At 33.7% G+C, this 15,206-nt stretch overlaps 1 protein-coding gene across 1 annotated transcript in view; it reads left to right on the forward strand.

Moving 5' to 3' along the window:
* Nucleotides 1-15,206, forward strand: part of LOC129265151 (uncharacterized) — a 41,135-nt gene that overhangs the window by 19,201 nt on the left and 6,728 nt on the right. Inside the window, exons 4-15 of the mRNA XM_054903148.2 lie at nt 2,596-2,644; nt 3,046-3,285; nt 3,640-3,754; nt 4,271-4,435; nt 5,235-6,620; nt 7,166-7,265; nt 8,105-8,288; nt 9,994-10,112; nt 11,586-11,661; nt 12,701-12,832; nt 13,858-13,909; nt 14,408-14,551. Coding sequence (XP_054759123.2) covers nt 2,596-2,644; nt 3,046-3,285; nt 3,640-3,754; nt 4,271-4,435; nt 5,235-6,620; nt 7,166-7,265; nt 8,105-8,288; nt 9,994-10,112; nt 11,586-11,661; nt 12,701-12,832; nt 13,858-13,909; nt 14,408-14,551 — 2,762 coding nt within the window. The remainder of the gene's footprint in view (nt 1-2,595; nt 2,645-3,045; nt 3,286-3,639; nt 3,755-4,270; nt 4,436-5,234; nt 6,621-7,165; nt 7,266-8,104; nt 8,289-9,993; nt 10,113-11,585; nt 11,662-12,700; nt 12,833-13,857; nt 13,910-14,407; nt 14,552-15,206) is intronic.

Genomic DNA, 15,206 nt, shown 5'->3' on the forward strand with positions numbered 1-15,206 from the left:
TCAGACCTCTCTTATCCGGACACATTGGGACCAGCACCAATCCGGATAAGGGGTTTATCCGGATCTGGGAGACCCAATATTAAATACACGCAGCTGCTGCCTCAGCTCCCCAACGGTGGTAGCTACACGTTAATCTATTGTAGTGGGCGCACGTACCGACAGTATTCACTGCAGTGTCAGTGCAAATTATATTTTTATGAAAATGAAATCGATCGATGGCCAAAACTGTTGGATAATTTACCTGCTAAAATGGTTAAGGTATACCTCGAAAGAAAGAGAATGACTCGATGAAACAAAGTTTTACAATTAGATCATCGCGGCGGGTATCGCAGCTTCGCAGTGTCAGCCATTGTTATACTGACTGTAGGCTCAAACATGATAGATGGCGCTGTCCGTATTGAGGCCTAGTGTTAGCTAGCGAGACATGTGATGTTTTTCTTGGGAAACAAAAAGAGAAGGTGATGAAATGTTTGCGCTGCGCCATGATTTACTGGAAAATTATCCTGCCTAAGTCCTTTCGGTGATTTGGGTGAGATATTTTCATGAAAAATAATGCTGTATGTAGACTATATTGGAAGATATATGTAATCAAAGTGAGTTTGTGTATAGGATTGAGTTTAGATTGAAATCTCATTTCCTCACGTACTAGATTGAATTGAAAAAAAAATCTTGGCAAGTGTGCGTCCGGATAATAGAGAGATCCGGATAAAGGGAGGCCGGATAACAGAGGTCGGACTGTAACAACATTTTGAAGATGGGGTAACAGCGGGCACTTTATTCAGATCGGCGTGATCGGCTAGAAATTTTTAACATACTCAAAATTTGATGTCGATCTTCCTGATCAGAAAACACACATTTTGAATCGTGGGGGAAGCTGGAAAAGCGTACATGTAAGCAACATGGCGCACAGTCGTGGGATGAGCGTAATCAGGTCTTTCCTGGCATACTAACAGCGGCATGCGAATGTAATGAATCCCCTGTTCCTTTGGAAAACTTATATTACTGCAAATTATTTTTCGCTGACACCCGGTAAAATGGTTCATTTTCCCCCGATCCTACCCGATCTGAAGGTTTTTTCAAATCGTAGCAACATCGGCATAGTGGAACAGGGGCTTTAGGGGGTCAATTCAGGGAATATTTATCAAGGGTACCATTTTGTTTCCTGGTTTGTTTCCAATACTTATTTAGGGCAGGGTTTTGCACGCCAATACTCGTTTTTCAGAACATGCAAAATACTTGTTTAGGATGCTTTTCGAAACCCCATGGTCATGCATGGTATCCACCGGTCAATGGAAGTGGCCCCCCGTGACAGATCTGCATACATGTAGTCCATGGTTTTGTACCATGGTACGATTGAAACCTCGTTTGAGAATATATACATGCCACAGAGTTTGGAATGTAGTCTTTACTCAAGTACAGTATATTTTGTTAAATAATCAATTTGAGTCTGTGCTTGCAGACTAGGAACAACTTTTTTAATTTGCTTCAATACTCATCAAAATTTGTACTCAGAATGATATTTTCCTTTCATGAAGACATGCAACGAACAATATGCTCTATATATTATGTTTTTATTATGGCCCTGATATGAGGGTGATGAAGAAAACCACACATTCTTGATTGTTAACTATATTACAAATGAGGGAGTTATCATACCACCTGTCATATAGTACTCAGCAGTTTTTCAAGTAAAAATTTAGGTAGTCTAATCTCATTTTTCAAACGGCCTTAACTTTCTTATTCCTCATCCAAATTTCATTCAAATCTCCTCCATTTTTATTCTTTTATTTTTCTCCTTCCACGCATATATTTTATCGCCAAGGTTGGATTCTCCTTTTCTACATTGACTCTGATAACTATGAAAAATCAATAAGTATGAGTGAGTTGAAATAATCAGAGAGATTGAAATTAACAAATCATGCAAATTGGGTTTTTATACCACCAGGCAGAAAATTCGGAAACTGGCTGTCTTACATCATTAAATGGTTGCGTGTATACTATAAAGAAAAAGTAATTAAATTCCAAAGTGGTAAAAATTCACATTGGAGTCACAACCATTTATCATATTTGATTGAAATTAATATCTATTCATAATTAAACATTGAGGAATAATGAAATGTTTCTTTTTTTCTCAGTATTATAAAGAAAAACTCTGCTGAATGGACATCAACCCCATAATGAGAAATATTTTGGTTAAGCCCTTATCAAATAAATATAACATATAGATTGAGAAGTAACTGCAATGAAAATATGTTAATAACTTACTGTATTCATAGGACTTTGACTTGGTACATATTGGTCTCTGAATGATGTCATCAAAACAGACATTTTTGCCTGAGAAATACAGTACATGTATGTATTTTATGAAATTCATTATTATTGTAAAGGAAATGAATAGTCATCAAAGTCAGGATTAAGATTAGAACTTCTTTACCTCAGATATCCTGTTAATATGATTTGTATGTAAATCTAATAGCTGTGTAATTTATCAACTATCTGAAAAATTGATTTGATGTGTTCTATACCCTTTCTTCTGAAGCACTGGAATTAGATTGTATTAAATGTGAATACATTTTCATTTTGCTCTGTTTGTAGGAACTTACCCAGAAGTAGTAAGAGTCTTTCTACTTCAGACATAGATGAGGTGAAGTATATTATGTTCCTTTTGTGTAATGACACAGCAATTAATCTCCCTGTACAGAAGCATAATATCAATACCCCATGATGATGTAGCTATATACCCTTATGTTACAGTCATACCAATGAAACTGACTCCAAACAGGCCAATAGTTGGTTATTTACTCAGTCTGGAGTCTGTTCCGCCAAGGTGACTGTGGGGTATTACCCCGCTTTCAGACAAGCCTGACGTATTATCAAGATAGATATTGGACATATGGATAGAGGACCCTTTCTTGTGTCTGAATACTGATATACAAGAATATAAATAACTTAAATACTGTATAGGAAATAAAATGAGAAATACATATTTGCATTATCTGTGTGATTTTAGATGATAATTTTGGGCATTACATCTGTTTATTTTAGTTTTGTTCAACTGGTGTGTCATCATCATCAGGCAGTAATCACATCTCCGCTCCAGAGCCATTGATTCTATTGGACCCTATCATTCATAATAAATCAGAATACAAGGCTTCTCTAAGCCATTCTATGCCTGATAATACCCTGACGATGATGACTCGTTTAGTCCATACTAAACCAATTTGGTATTTACCACACACTCAAAGGGCTGCAGCAGCACATTATCTACAGGGTCAACCTGTTGGGGTGAGTACTTCCATTCTAATTACGTTCTTTGATCATCTAATTTGCCAACACTGACAAGTTGACATAATCTGACAGTTACCATAGTAACAATCAGATACTACATTTGCTTCTCTGCCAATCAAAATAAAGGAAAGATTTCATTAAAGCCCTATTTTAATTTTCAATTGGTTTAATAAAAACAAAATATTCTTGTCCTCAGAATTATATTAGAAAACATACATTTGTTTTTTTACCACCATTTGATATCCCATTCAGATTTTGTGGGGTAAAAGTTTTCAGGTTGGTGGTACTTTACGAAGCAATGTAATTGGTGTTCTTGAATAGCAGAATCTCAATGTTATAATTTTTTTGCAGACGTTTGTGGTGCGACAGGCAAGGCAGAAAGATAAACTGTCTTTGACTATGAAGCATCCTGGTTCAGGAAAGGGTCCATATATTGAGAGTTACCCCATTGAAACCACAGTGCAAGGTAATTAAATCACAGTTTTAGTCAGAGTTGAGTGTCTGTTTATCCCTAATTGTCTCTATTTTAATGCAATTATGTGACATTATTCTTTGCCAGGAGGGTTTGATTACATAGTTTTGTACTTAGGAAAGATTGAAATCCAGATTATGAATTCCATTTTTTTTTTTAATTTGCTGAGGAAAAATACACTGACAGAATTTAGTGCATAAATAGATGGAGACTTTCAGCTCTTAACAATGTTTTTGTGATTTCTTTGTTTGGCATTAAGTTGGCCAAGATTGTTATGTCAGGAAAAGCTGTTATACCCCATCTGAATGCAGATAATTAAACTTGTCCAGAGATGTATAGGTTTCATCAATTTCATGATATCTCAATGTGTTTGTATTGAAGAAGATCATGTACATTGTGTGGATAAAAAAATTAAGAATTTCAAAAGTACTCACCTCTGGTAGAAGACTATTTTCATATTATACTAAAAAGTGATTGACTTCAGGACCATGTTCTTTGTTGTCATTGCAGGAGTTAAGTTGTCCAAGGGAGACATGGTGTTTCCTCTGTTGGATAACCTTATAGCATACCACATGCAAACTGAGGCTCAATTACCATGCCTACTGACTCTTCCCAAAGCAGTTATGGCAGCAAGGAATTTGAGAGAAATTCAGTCTTTGGCACTACTTGAGGAAGGTATTAATCATCAACCCTGATACTTTTTGGCAATTTTTTCAATTTGTTTTCATTCATGAATGCTTGGAACGTGCAGTTGCATCACACGAAAGACATATTATTAGTTGTGATAGTAAAATTTTTATATAAAAAAAATGACAAATGTTACTTTTCTAGAACAACTATATTCATATAAATATGGTTCAAAATTTTCTGCTGTCTCAGATGACACTATGGATGTTAATGCTCTATTATACATGTATAATGTTTCAGTCTACATGGGGAGGGGTTATCCCCCTCCCCCTATGATATTTTAAGCAGTCAAACAAAAAATATGAGAAAAGATAAAAGGATTATTGAATTTGAGAGAGGGAAAAAAAGAGAACATCGAAAGAGTGGTATAGGTCATGTAACTCTATATTACCCCTGTAGTTGCTTTGAGAAAAATTAGATAATAATAATAATAGGCAATGATATAGCGCCATCTATCTAGAAATATTATATTCCGAGGTGCACAAGAAAAGAAAGAATGAGAAAGTTTGGATGAGTGTTAAAGTGCCAATAACTAATACTGTTAGAAAAGATAAGACTTCAGTTTAGATTTTAAGGTCTCCAGTGATGGTATAGTTCTTAAATTCAATGGCAAATTATTCCAGAGAGAAGGTGCTGAGGCAGAGAAAGCTCACACACCATATTCTACACGTGTCCTGGGGGTCTGAAGATTAAGTTTTAAAATTAAGTTTTCTTACAACCCTTTTAAAATACTGTGGTGCTGCTTTGGTCAGTTTATCACTAGTGTTTACCATGTTTTGTTTTTCAGATTTCTGGAAGTCATTACACAGCAGACCACCAACACCAAAAGATTTATTCAATAATGTTTCTTTGATGCATCTTTCGCCAACATTATCAAAACCGAGTATGTCAGTAACCAGCTCTATGAATAAGCAACAAGATCAGTCAAACATAACATATCCTGCCGACAGGCTGTCAAGTAAGGCAGATGTTCCAGGCATGTATGGTATCATTAATACTACACCTCCTGCTATTTATGCTAATACCAATGACAATAAGGATTCAATGAAACCTATAAGGAACTCAATCCATGATTTATCAACACATGGAAGAAGTAGCTTCAATCCACTTGCAAGCTTACAGAGACCATCTTCAGAATTTGATCGTCAAGATATGCGTTTTAGCAGTGCTAGTGAGTTTGAATTTGTAACATCTACAAGTGAACAGCGATACCCTCCACCTAGATGTGCACCCCCTCCTCCACCACGTGGAGAGGAACCCTTCAAAATGCCACCCTCTTCAAGATATACTTGGTCACTTTCTTCAGACAATGTCCAGTATTGTTTGCCACATGACCAGCCTTATTTGCCACCTAAGCAAAAATCACAAGAGAAATCAGTGCTCCAGAATACAGGTCAGGATGCTTATAGAACACCGGCTTTTGATAGGACAAGAAAGAATCCTAGTGTTACCTCATTGATTACTCAGCAACATGGTAATTACAGAACCCCTCCCACACCTGCTAGTTGTAGACAATCTAAATCCCATTATGACTCACAGGAGCCTCTAAATGCCTCAAGGGCAACAGAACAAATTCAAAACATCCTGCAGCCGTTAACTACATGCAGCAACAGCAGCAGCAGCAGTACTGAACCCGTACCATGGCATGCCCTTCCAGAATTTGACCCACTGTTTTGCACAAGTGAAAACAGGGAGATATCTCAACACACAGATATTGCTTCAGATCTTATGAGAGACTGCTTGCTTGGAGATATTCAATATGAGATCGAGGAATTAGCAGACAGCACTAACAACAATAGAAACTCAGATCAAATGGCACCTATGTCTAATTATCCAGTAAGGACTACATGTGAAATACCTAATCTCATTAAAGTGAATGATGAGGATTCAGAAGAGGGAGGAACAGCTTCTGATCAGGAAATTGAAGACATTCTTAAGAATGAATCTTTGGACAGTTCTTACCAATCAGACTCTGAATTGAATCCATCAAGTTCATTTAGTGAGGGTGTAGCTTTCACAGAGAATGAGAATGGTAATCATCTCTTACTCAGTCAATCATTGGAATTTAGTACAGCAGAAAGAAGTGAGGTGGAACAGTCTGGTGAAGAAGATAAGAAGGATGATAAGAGGATTAAATCCGGACTTTCACATTTCAAGAAGCTCAGATTACTTGGTAAGTTTACATTCATTTCTATTACTAAAATAAATCAAAATTTAAGGTTAAAGTGCAGGATTCAACTATTTTCGTCCTAATGAGATTTCAATCACGATCTTTATTAAAAAGATTTTTATGCAATAACTTATTCATCCAAAATACAACATGGATTGACAATTTGACTTTTTTCAATGAGTGAGGCATAGATGTCCATAAATGGTGAAACGCAAGGTGAAAACTGAGAGCAGTTTCCTTCTTAACAGCAACTTATCGGCTTAATATGTATCCTTCTCTAATTTTAATCCTGTTCAGAATTTCCCTGTAACAAGAAAAACTGTTTGCGACAATAAAGATTGTTTCAAGAACTTCCTGGCAACATTTAACAAACATTTTGGTATCTTTTACAGATCCTAGCAAAATCCCAAATTCCAAATGTTTGCAAACATTTGCCACTTAGTGATCTGCCCCCTTGACTTCCATGGATGATATTTGTCCACAATTATTTACCTTTGATTTAACTTGTTTTCATGTTCAAAACTGTATGTATCTCCTCCGTATCACAGCTAAGAAAAGTTCGCGTGGAGCTACTAAGAAACTGCATAGGATATCAGGGAAGAGCAAGAAGAGAGATGCTAGTACTGACATTCAAGAAGCAATACTAAGGTAACATGTAGACGAATGCTCAATATAACCATATTGACCTATTTTCTGAAGTCCAGTCCAGTTTAACTCCAACCACGGTCTTATTCTGAGCTAAGATTATGGGAAGCCAAAAATGTCAAATTTGTATGTACTTTATATTTTTTATAATCTTTACTGTGCTCTTTCCCCATGCTTTGATGGTGAAGAAAACTATTTTTGTATTCCCAGATAGAATGATGTGTAAGAAGGAATAGTCTGATTTGTTAGACCCCTATTATTTTAACTTAAGTAATGATAGAGATAATAGATGTTGTTACTCTGGTCAGAAAATATTTTCTTTGGAAATAAGTGTATTGACCTATACTACATGTATACAGATATAAATAATTATCATGAAGATGTTGTTTGTTAGTGGGAGAGATAGCACTTTGGATGTTAAACTACTTAGTTAGATGTAAATGACTTTATTAATTGATGCTAGATTATATGTTACAAACACAGGCAACATTTGCTTGAGCAATATTGGTTAAAAAATGGCTGAAATTGGTGAAATACAAACAGTGAATCTTGTATGTGGATATCATGTGTGAAGAACCAATGAGATCTCTGTTGCTGCGAAAAGGTGTGCGATCTGTGTGCGCATTTCATGCAGGAATATCTAAGCAGAAATCATTGGAGCTTGGTGTATTTTTTAATTCTTAATATGTGAAATTTGAATCATTTACTTTAAAGTTTTCAGATTATATGAATATAATGTCAAATGGTGTCTCGCTTGAATGATTTTATGAAATTTGGACAAGTTTTTATCATTTTGTCATGATAGCCTTTAACAGTGATGTTTGGATTGTTTTTATGTATAGAGTGGCCGGAAATAAAAGCATTGGTCTTGGAGCTCTGTTACATGGATTTATCAGGACACAGGAAGAGAAATGTGAGAGTGATAAACCTGACATTGTACTAAGAAGCATCAGACAATTTATGAGTGGAACAAAGAATTATCTTCTCAACAAAAGAGAACCAGAAATTGATGTTGTCATTGACAGGGTGAGTAAATATAATCAACAAAAGTAATGATTTGCTCTCTCATAACAATTTTCATCACAGTCCATATGGGTCGGGAGATTTTTTAATTTCTTCTTGAAAATCTAATAAGATGCCCTTTAGAGGAAATCTTCAGCCATATTCAGACTGTATATTGGCAAAGATCTACTCAAATCTTTTCCATGAAATTGCAAGATTACCACTGCAGTATTATAACTATAAACACTTAAATTTAACATGACATGTTCCTAAATTATCTCATAGCAAAGAAATGTACATGTAAATAATGCATTTAAATATTACTTTAAAGGACCCCTTCAACCCAAATTCAAGTTGATTCCTATTGATCTACAGATCTTAATACAATAGTCCCTTAAATATCCAAGTTTTCATAGATCAAATAATTACAATAGTTAGAAAAGGAGCTACCCCTTTAAAAAGTATCAATATGATTTATGATAGAGAATGTTATGTAACTTTCCACAACCCAGCACATGCTCACAATTAAATCCCATGGTTAATACTATACACCACCTTTCTGTTGCTTGTCATGCTATGGTATGTACGTATTACATTGCACCTGTTATGTTGACAGGCGGACAGTTCTGTCCAAGCTTCATACCCTTGCTGTCCCTTTGTTAGCCCACTTCATGATGTAATATTTGGCTGATGATGTTACTATGAAGCATGTTAGAACTGTTTCAAGGGTACTACAACCTGTACCTTGTATTTGAAATTTGTACTCATGCCCTCTACTCATGTGGAGTATTTGTATAAGTGTTCATTCATTTAAATGCTCATGTACTACACATTTGTATACTTATAAATTTGTATAATATGTTCATGTACTTATATATTTGTAAACTCATATAATTGTATACTCATTTATTTGTATATTCATTCATTTCTAATGAATTATTTACTCATTTTTGTAGATGTATTAAAATCAGTTGTCTCCAGGTACCTCTTATGGGGTGCCTGGATACAGTACCTATTTTACTATTTTCTCTGTACCAAACTCACGTGCACTGAGAAAATGACCTTGATGTCCAATGTATGCCTTGTGATTCTTTTTATTTCTATTGTAATTTATGTTCATTTCAATAATAGAATCGGTTTACCAACCCTCAAGAACCTTACGATCCTCATCATCTAATCTCTTACAAATTCCAGTTGCTAAGAAATCATGCGGGGAAATGGGCCTTTGCTCATGCAGGGCCTAACCTGTGGAATTCTCTTCCACAGAGTTTGAAAACCCAGACTTCAGCAACCACCTTCAAAGGCAGCCTGAAAACATACCTGTTTAAGAGTGCTTTGTGATAGACATTGACTTATTGTTCAGACATATATGTAAATAGCTTTTGTTGTTGTTGTGCTCTGAAGTGCCTTGAGCATCTCATCAAGATGGAAAGTGCGCTATACAAACCTCATGTATTATTTACTTATTGTTATTTTTTCCACTTATTTATTTTGTATACCCATTTATATGTTTACTCATTTAGTAATATATAATTCATTTGATCAGTCTTGTAAACTTCTCTGACTGCTCCCCCCCCCCCTTCCTCCTGGTGTTTCTTGAGAAAATACTTTCAAATATGTATTTGTAGGAATCCATGAAATATAAATGTATGTTCATGTATACACAAACATATTTTTAAAGATAACATGTTTGAGTATTGTATTGCATATTAATCTATTCTTTATACAGCACATGGATGAGTTGGATCTAGCAAGTTTGGAAGCCATTGTTGAGAGTGCTCTGTATCAATGTGTCCTGGAACCTTTGAAATCAGATATAGGAATGAGCTGCATCAATGAATATAACAGGTCAGATAATAATTTGATATATCACCCATACATAGGAATGAGCTGCATCAATGAATATTACAGGTTTATAGACAATAGTTTTATATATAACCCATACATAGGAATGAGCTGCATCAATGAATATAACAGGTTAGACAATAGTTTTATATATCATCCATATGTAGGAATAAGCTGCATCAATCAATATAACAGGTCAGATAATAGTTTTATATATCACCCATACATTGGAATGAGCTGCATCAATGAATATAACAGGTCAGATAATAGTTTTATATATCATCTATATGTAGGAATAAGCTGCATCAATCAATAAAACGGGTTAGACCATAGTTTTATGTTTAATTTCAGTTCAAGTTTATTTTTCTCTCTGCATAAAATAATAAAGTATATGACAAACAAAGTATACATAACATCAAAGACATACAAGTTTACAAGAAATAAAAAAAAGCATTGAGAGAGAAGCAGCCAAAAAGGAGAAAATTTCCTTATAATGCGGCGACCCAACTTACTTTATAAAGAATTACAATTATTATTGACAATATCAAAAGTTACAAAATATATTAAACAATTAGAAAACATTACAGAGACATAGAGACACAAGTGGTATGATTTAAATTATATATAAAAATATTTACAAACGGGTTTAATTATCATTTAAGAAATTTCTAAAGTTATGATTGAAAATGAACAAGATGTTTTCACATTAAACGGCAAAGAATTCCAAAGTACTGGGTCATGAAAGAAAATAGATTTATGCGAAAGGCAAGTTCTTATTTTAGGAAAGTGAAAGTTTGCATTATTTCTAGAAGGATATTCATGAATATTACAATTTGATTTTAAACATTTCAATAAAATGATGGTAAAAGTCCTTTAGAACATAGACACATAAAAAGTCCCATTTCATACTTGTACATATCATAAATATTTTAAATTTTAAGTGAATGAAAAATAAGATAAGAATGGGCATAAAAAGGGGAGTTGTTTATAATTCTGACGGCTTATTTTTGAAGTTTATGTAATCTCTCTAAATGAATATTCGCAGCGCTTCCCAAGCAAGAATGCCATCATTTAAAAAAGGTGATATTATAACATAATACAGCATTTTATGGTGGAAAATAATGCAATTTGTACATTACCCCTATATTCTTAGATATCTTGTGGCAGATGGCATCAATGTTATTATCATTTACAACATAAAGAAACTTTTTAAATGAAACTTCTTTTATTATTGAACCAAACTATTTTATATGGATATCATTAGAATTTATTTCTTTAGTTGTAATTATCATAAAGTTAGTTTTAGAAGCATTGAGGGATAATTTGTTAAAGTATAACCAATTGATAACCTATAATTCACCCAGATAGAGGAATGAGCTGCATCAATGAATATAACGGGTCAGATATATAAAAAAGATATATTTATTAAATTAAATTAATAATTACAGTGAGCTCTTCTTGATTTCTTCTGATTAGGAATGGATCAATGGCCTTAATGGATCACAATATCATGCAAGCAAAGAAAAGAACACCAGAGGAACTAGGAATAAAGGTATTATCAATATCTCATTTCATTTTGGGATTGTTTATATAGATCAAAAGCACTCAGTATATGCATAAAATATGTGTGTATGTGTAAAAGTAATTGAAAATATTATTTGCACTGGCTCTGGTATTGAAGATCAGGGCACCATTTCTCTAAGAGAACAATAAGTCAGTTCACAATAAATGATGTCTTCAATGATTTTGAATACATCCACAGATATTTCAAACACAGAAAGGTTCAATTGTTTGCACTTAGAATAATCTCTCCCAAAAAAGACTGTGCGATGGCCGCGTTTTTCTCACAGTTTCAATTACTTGGTCAGGGGTATTAACTCAAGTTAACTTTAACAGATTTGTCTTTCCATATTAATTACCGGTATATAACTTTAACAGCATCATGCAACTAATTAAACTGCTATTCTTCTTCTCTGTTGAATTCCACCGTTCACCGGAATTCTCCTGGTGTTTATAAGAAATGTCCAATATGTATTGTTGCATTACTTACCTGTATTTATTTTTCCGTGATAAATTTGTCATATATTATTCTAAATATAAGCCGCAAGGTAAATTTTATGTACTTGTGTTTATGCAGTGAAGAATACTTCTAGTGGTAAATTTATATGAAATGGGTATATTAATTTTTCCTCTCATAATGTTAAAAACATGGCTTGATTCTACATAGAAAATTTTTCTAATATAGTATTAAATACCCATTGAGTGGCATCAATTTCTACAATTTTGAATTGCAATAACACATTAATTTAGGTTTTTAGTAAAGTGATAATTTTTTGTAGTTATGTATTTATTGAATATAGCATATTTACAATATAGTTACAAAGATCTTCATGAAAAGGTATAAAAGGTTTATGTAACTTACACAAAATGATATAACACGGTCACAATACAAGACAACGCATCACAACTAACCTACATTGACAGCACCAGACAGTACAAGACAACACAAGACGTCGTTTCTCTAAAAAGTAAGACATTGATATATACATGTAAATGATTGTCATTATTCCAAATAATTTGATTGATTGCAGGCAAACTACATTCCACCTGAAGGAGAAGATCTAGATATGATTAGACAACTCTTTTCACAACTTCAAGAGGCTTATTCTCCAATCAATAAAATGGATTTACTTTTAAACATTGTATCTGCAATATACAAATCAGTAAGTAAACAAATTATTAACCATTTTTAATATCATACAGTACTTCCACCACCCTCCTTTTTAATTATTGTGAATTGAGGTAAAGTAGTGACTTTATAATGTTCTTATATTTATATTGTGGAATTTCTATAAAATAATTTCTTCAGCTGTGCATTCCATAATGAAGAGAGCAATGTTTGATTTATTATTAATTGATAGTGTAAATTATTGTTACTTTGTTGAATATGTAAATCGAAATTCAAGGATGAGTCTGTGGAATGCCTTGTCATTCAAAGATGTTTTAGGGGGACTTTTGAAAATGTTAACTGATCACATATCTTACTTTAAAGGTCAAGTCACCCCAGAAAAATGTTGATTTGAATAAATAGAGAAAAATAAAACTAGCATAATGGTGAAAATTCGATCAAAATTGGATGTAAAATAAGAAAGTTATGACATTTTAAAGTTTCGCTCATTTTTTACAAAACAGTTATATGCACAACTCAGTGGTATGCAAATAAGAGAGTCGATGATGTACATCACTCACTATTTCTTTTGTTTTTTAATGTTTGAATTATACAATATTTCAATTTTTACCAATTTGACCTCAAGGACCAACTTAACTGAACCATAAAATGTTATAACAATGGTAATGCCGCATGTTCAGGGAGGAATAAAACTTGGTTTCACATGACAATGAGGAGAAAATTAGAATATTTCATATAATAAATACAAAAGAAATAGTGAGTGAGTAATGTCATCAGTTCCCTCATTTGCATACCGACCAGGATGTGCATATAACTGTTTTGTGAAATGAAGCGAAAAGTTTAAAATGTCATAACTTTCTTATTCAAAATCAGATTTTGATGAAATTTTCAGTGCTGTGCTTGTTGGAATTTTCTCTCTTTATTCAAATCAACTATTTGTTGGGGTGGACTTGTCCTTTAGTTACACATCTTACAACGGATCAAAACTTTCAATATGAATAATCTTTGCATTCCCCAAAATTTAATTGAGGCTTTAACCCCCCCCCCCCTTTTTTGCAGGTCCAAGATAGAACCAGTGGAGAATCAGTAACAAACTCAATGGGAGCTGATGGTATGTATGAATCATTGACTCATCTTTTATGGTTGTCTTTATCTATTTCTCTTTTGTTTTTGTCTGTACAGTAAATGTCCACTTGGTTTGCAACCATTTTGTCTTTCTGTTTGGTTTCATCCTAGTTCATATACAACCATTAACTTTTTACAAAAAGATTTTGAGAATGATAGCTTGGCTACAAGTCATTTCATGTCCAAAACTTGGATAAAAATTAATATTTTGTCATAGTTTCTGAACTAAATTGTCATATCCATTCATTTCCTTATTCCTTGAAGCTTGGATATACAATTATGTGAAATGTATTAAGTTTCCAAGTTAAGGTCCAATGTCATCTGAGGTCAATGACTTTTGATTTTGTTATCAAATTAATGGGTTGTTATTTTTCTTATTTTGAAATATTATTCATCAGCAATACTTACTTTGCCAGTTAGACTGACAAAGAAATTTAACTTTGTAACACTTTTGTTAAAGTCCCTGTTTCTTTTTTTTCTTCAGATTTCCTTCCAATGCTAATTTATGTATTAGTACAATGTGAGATGATAAGCATAGAGATAGAGGCAGACTACATGTGGGGTCTTCTTGACCCTTCTATGTTATCAGGAGAGGGTGGATATTATCTGACAACACTCAGTAGTGCAAGTGAGTATATTCAGTTACTCATCATCAGTTTGAACAAACACCGCTTCACCTGATTTCTTCAAAATATTCCTGAGGTAGAATGGTCTGTGAAAGCATCTAAATTGTTATTTTGCTGGTCCCCAATGGCTTAATAGTTGTATTTTCTTGGAATATTTTCACAGAGCCCACCATCTAACGAAATACGGACAGGAAGAATTGCTCCTTAGAAAAATACTTCTTAGTTGTTATCGTTAAAGCAGTTGAATGTTTCATTAAAATGCAAATAGGCAGATATCATTTGATCAAAGAAAGAAGGCATTGAGTGCCTGTCCGTAGTGTAATGTAGTATGCTTAGTGTTTGAGTTTGTAAGTTTTTACTGGAATGCTCCCAAGGGAATGGGAAAGTACACACTTAGTGTGCAGACAAATTAGGATCAGATGACATGGGTAGAAATATATCTTTAGAATGTGCAGATGTGTTCTTAACAAACATGTGAAGCACTGTGAAATATGAACTTTCTTCCTATTTCTCTGCATGTTTTGGCACGGCTCTGTACATAAAATATGTCCTGATACTTATTTGTAAATTGGAGTATTGCTTCCTAGTTCCTTCTTAATGTTGGCACTAATCTTATGTCCATGTTTTCCTTCACATGCATGCTAGAAACATATAATA

This window comes from Lytechinus pictus, chromosome 7 (assembly GCF_037042905.1).
Source record: "Lytechinus pictus isolate F3 Inbred chromosome 7, Lp3.0, whole genome shotgun sequence".
NCBI classification, from domain to species: Eukaryota; Metazoa; Echinodermata; class Echinoidea; order Temnopleuroida; family Toxopneustidae; genus Lytechinus; species Lytechinus pictus.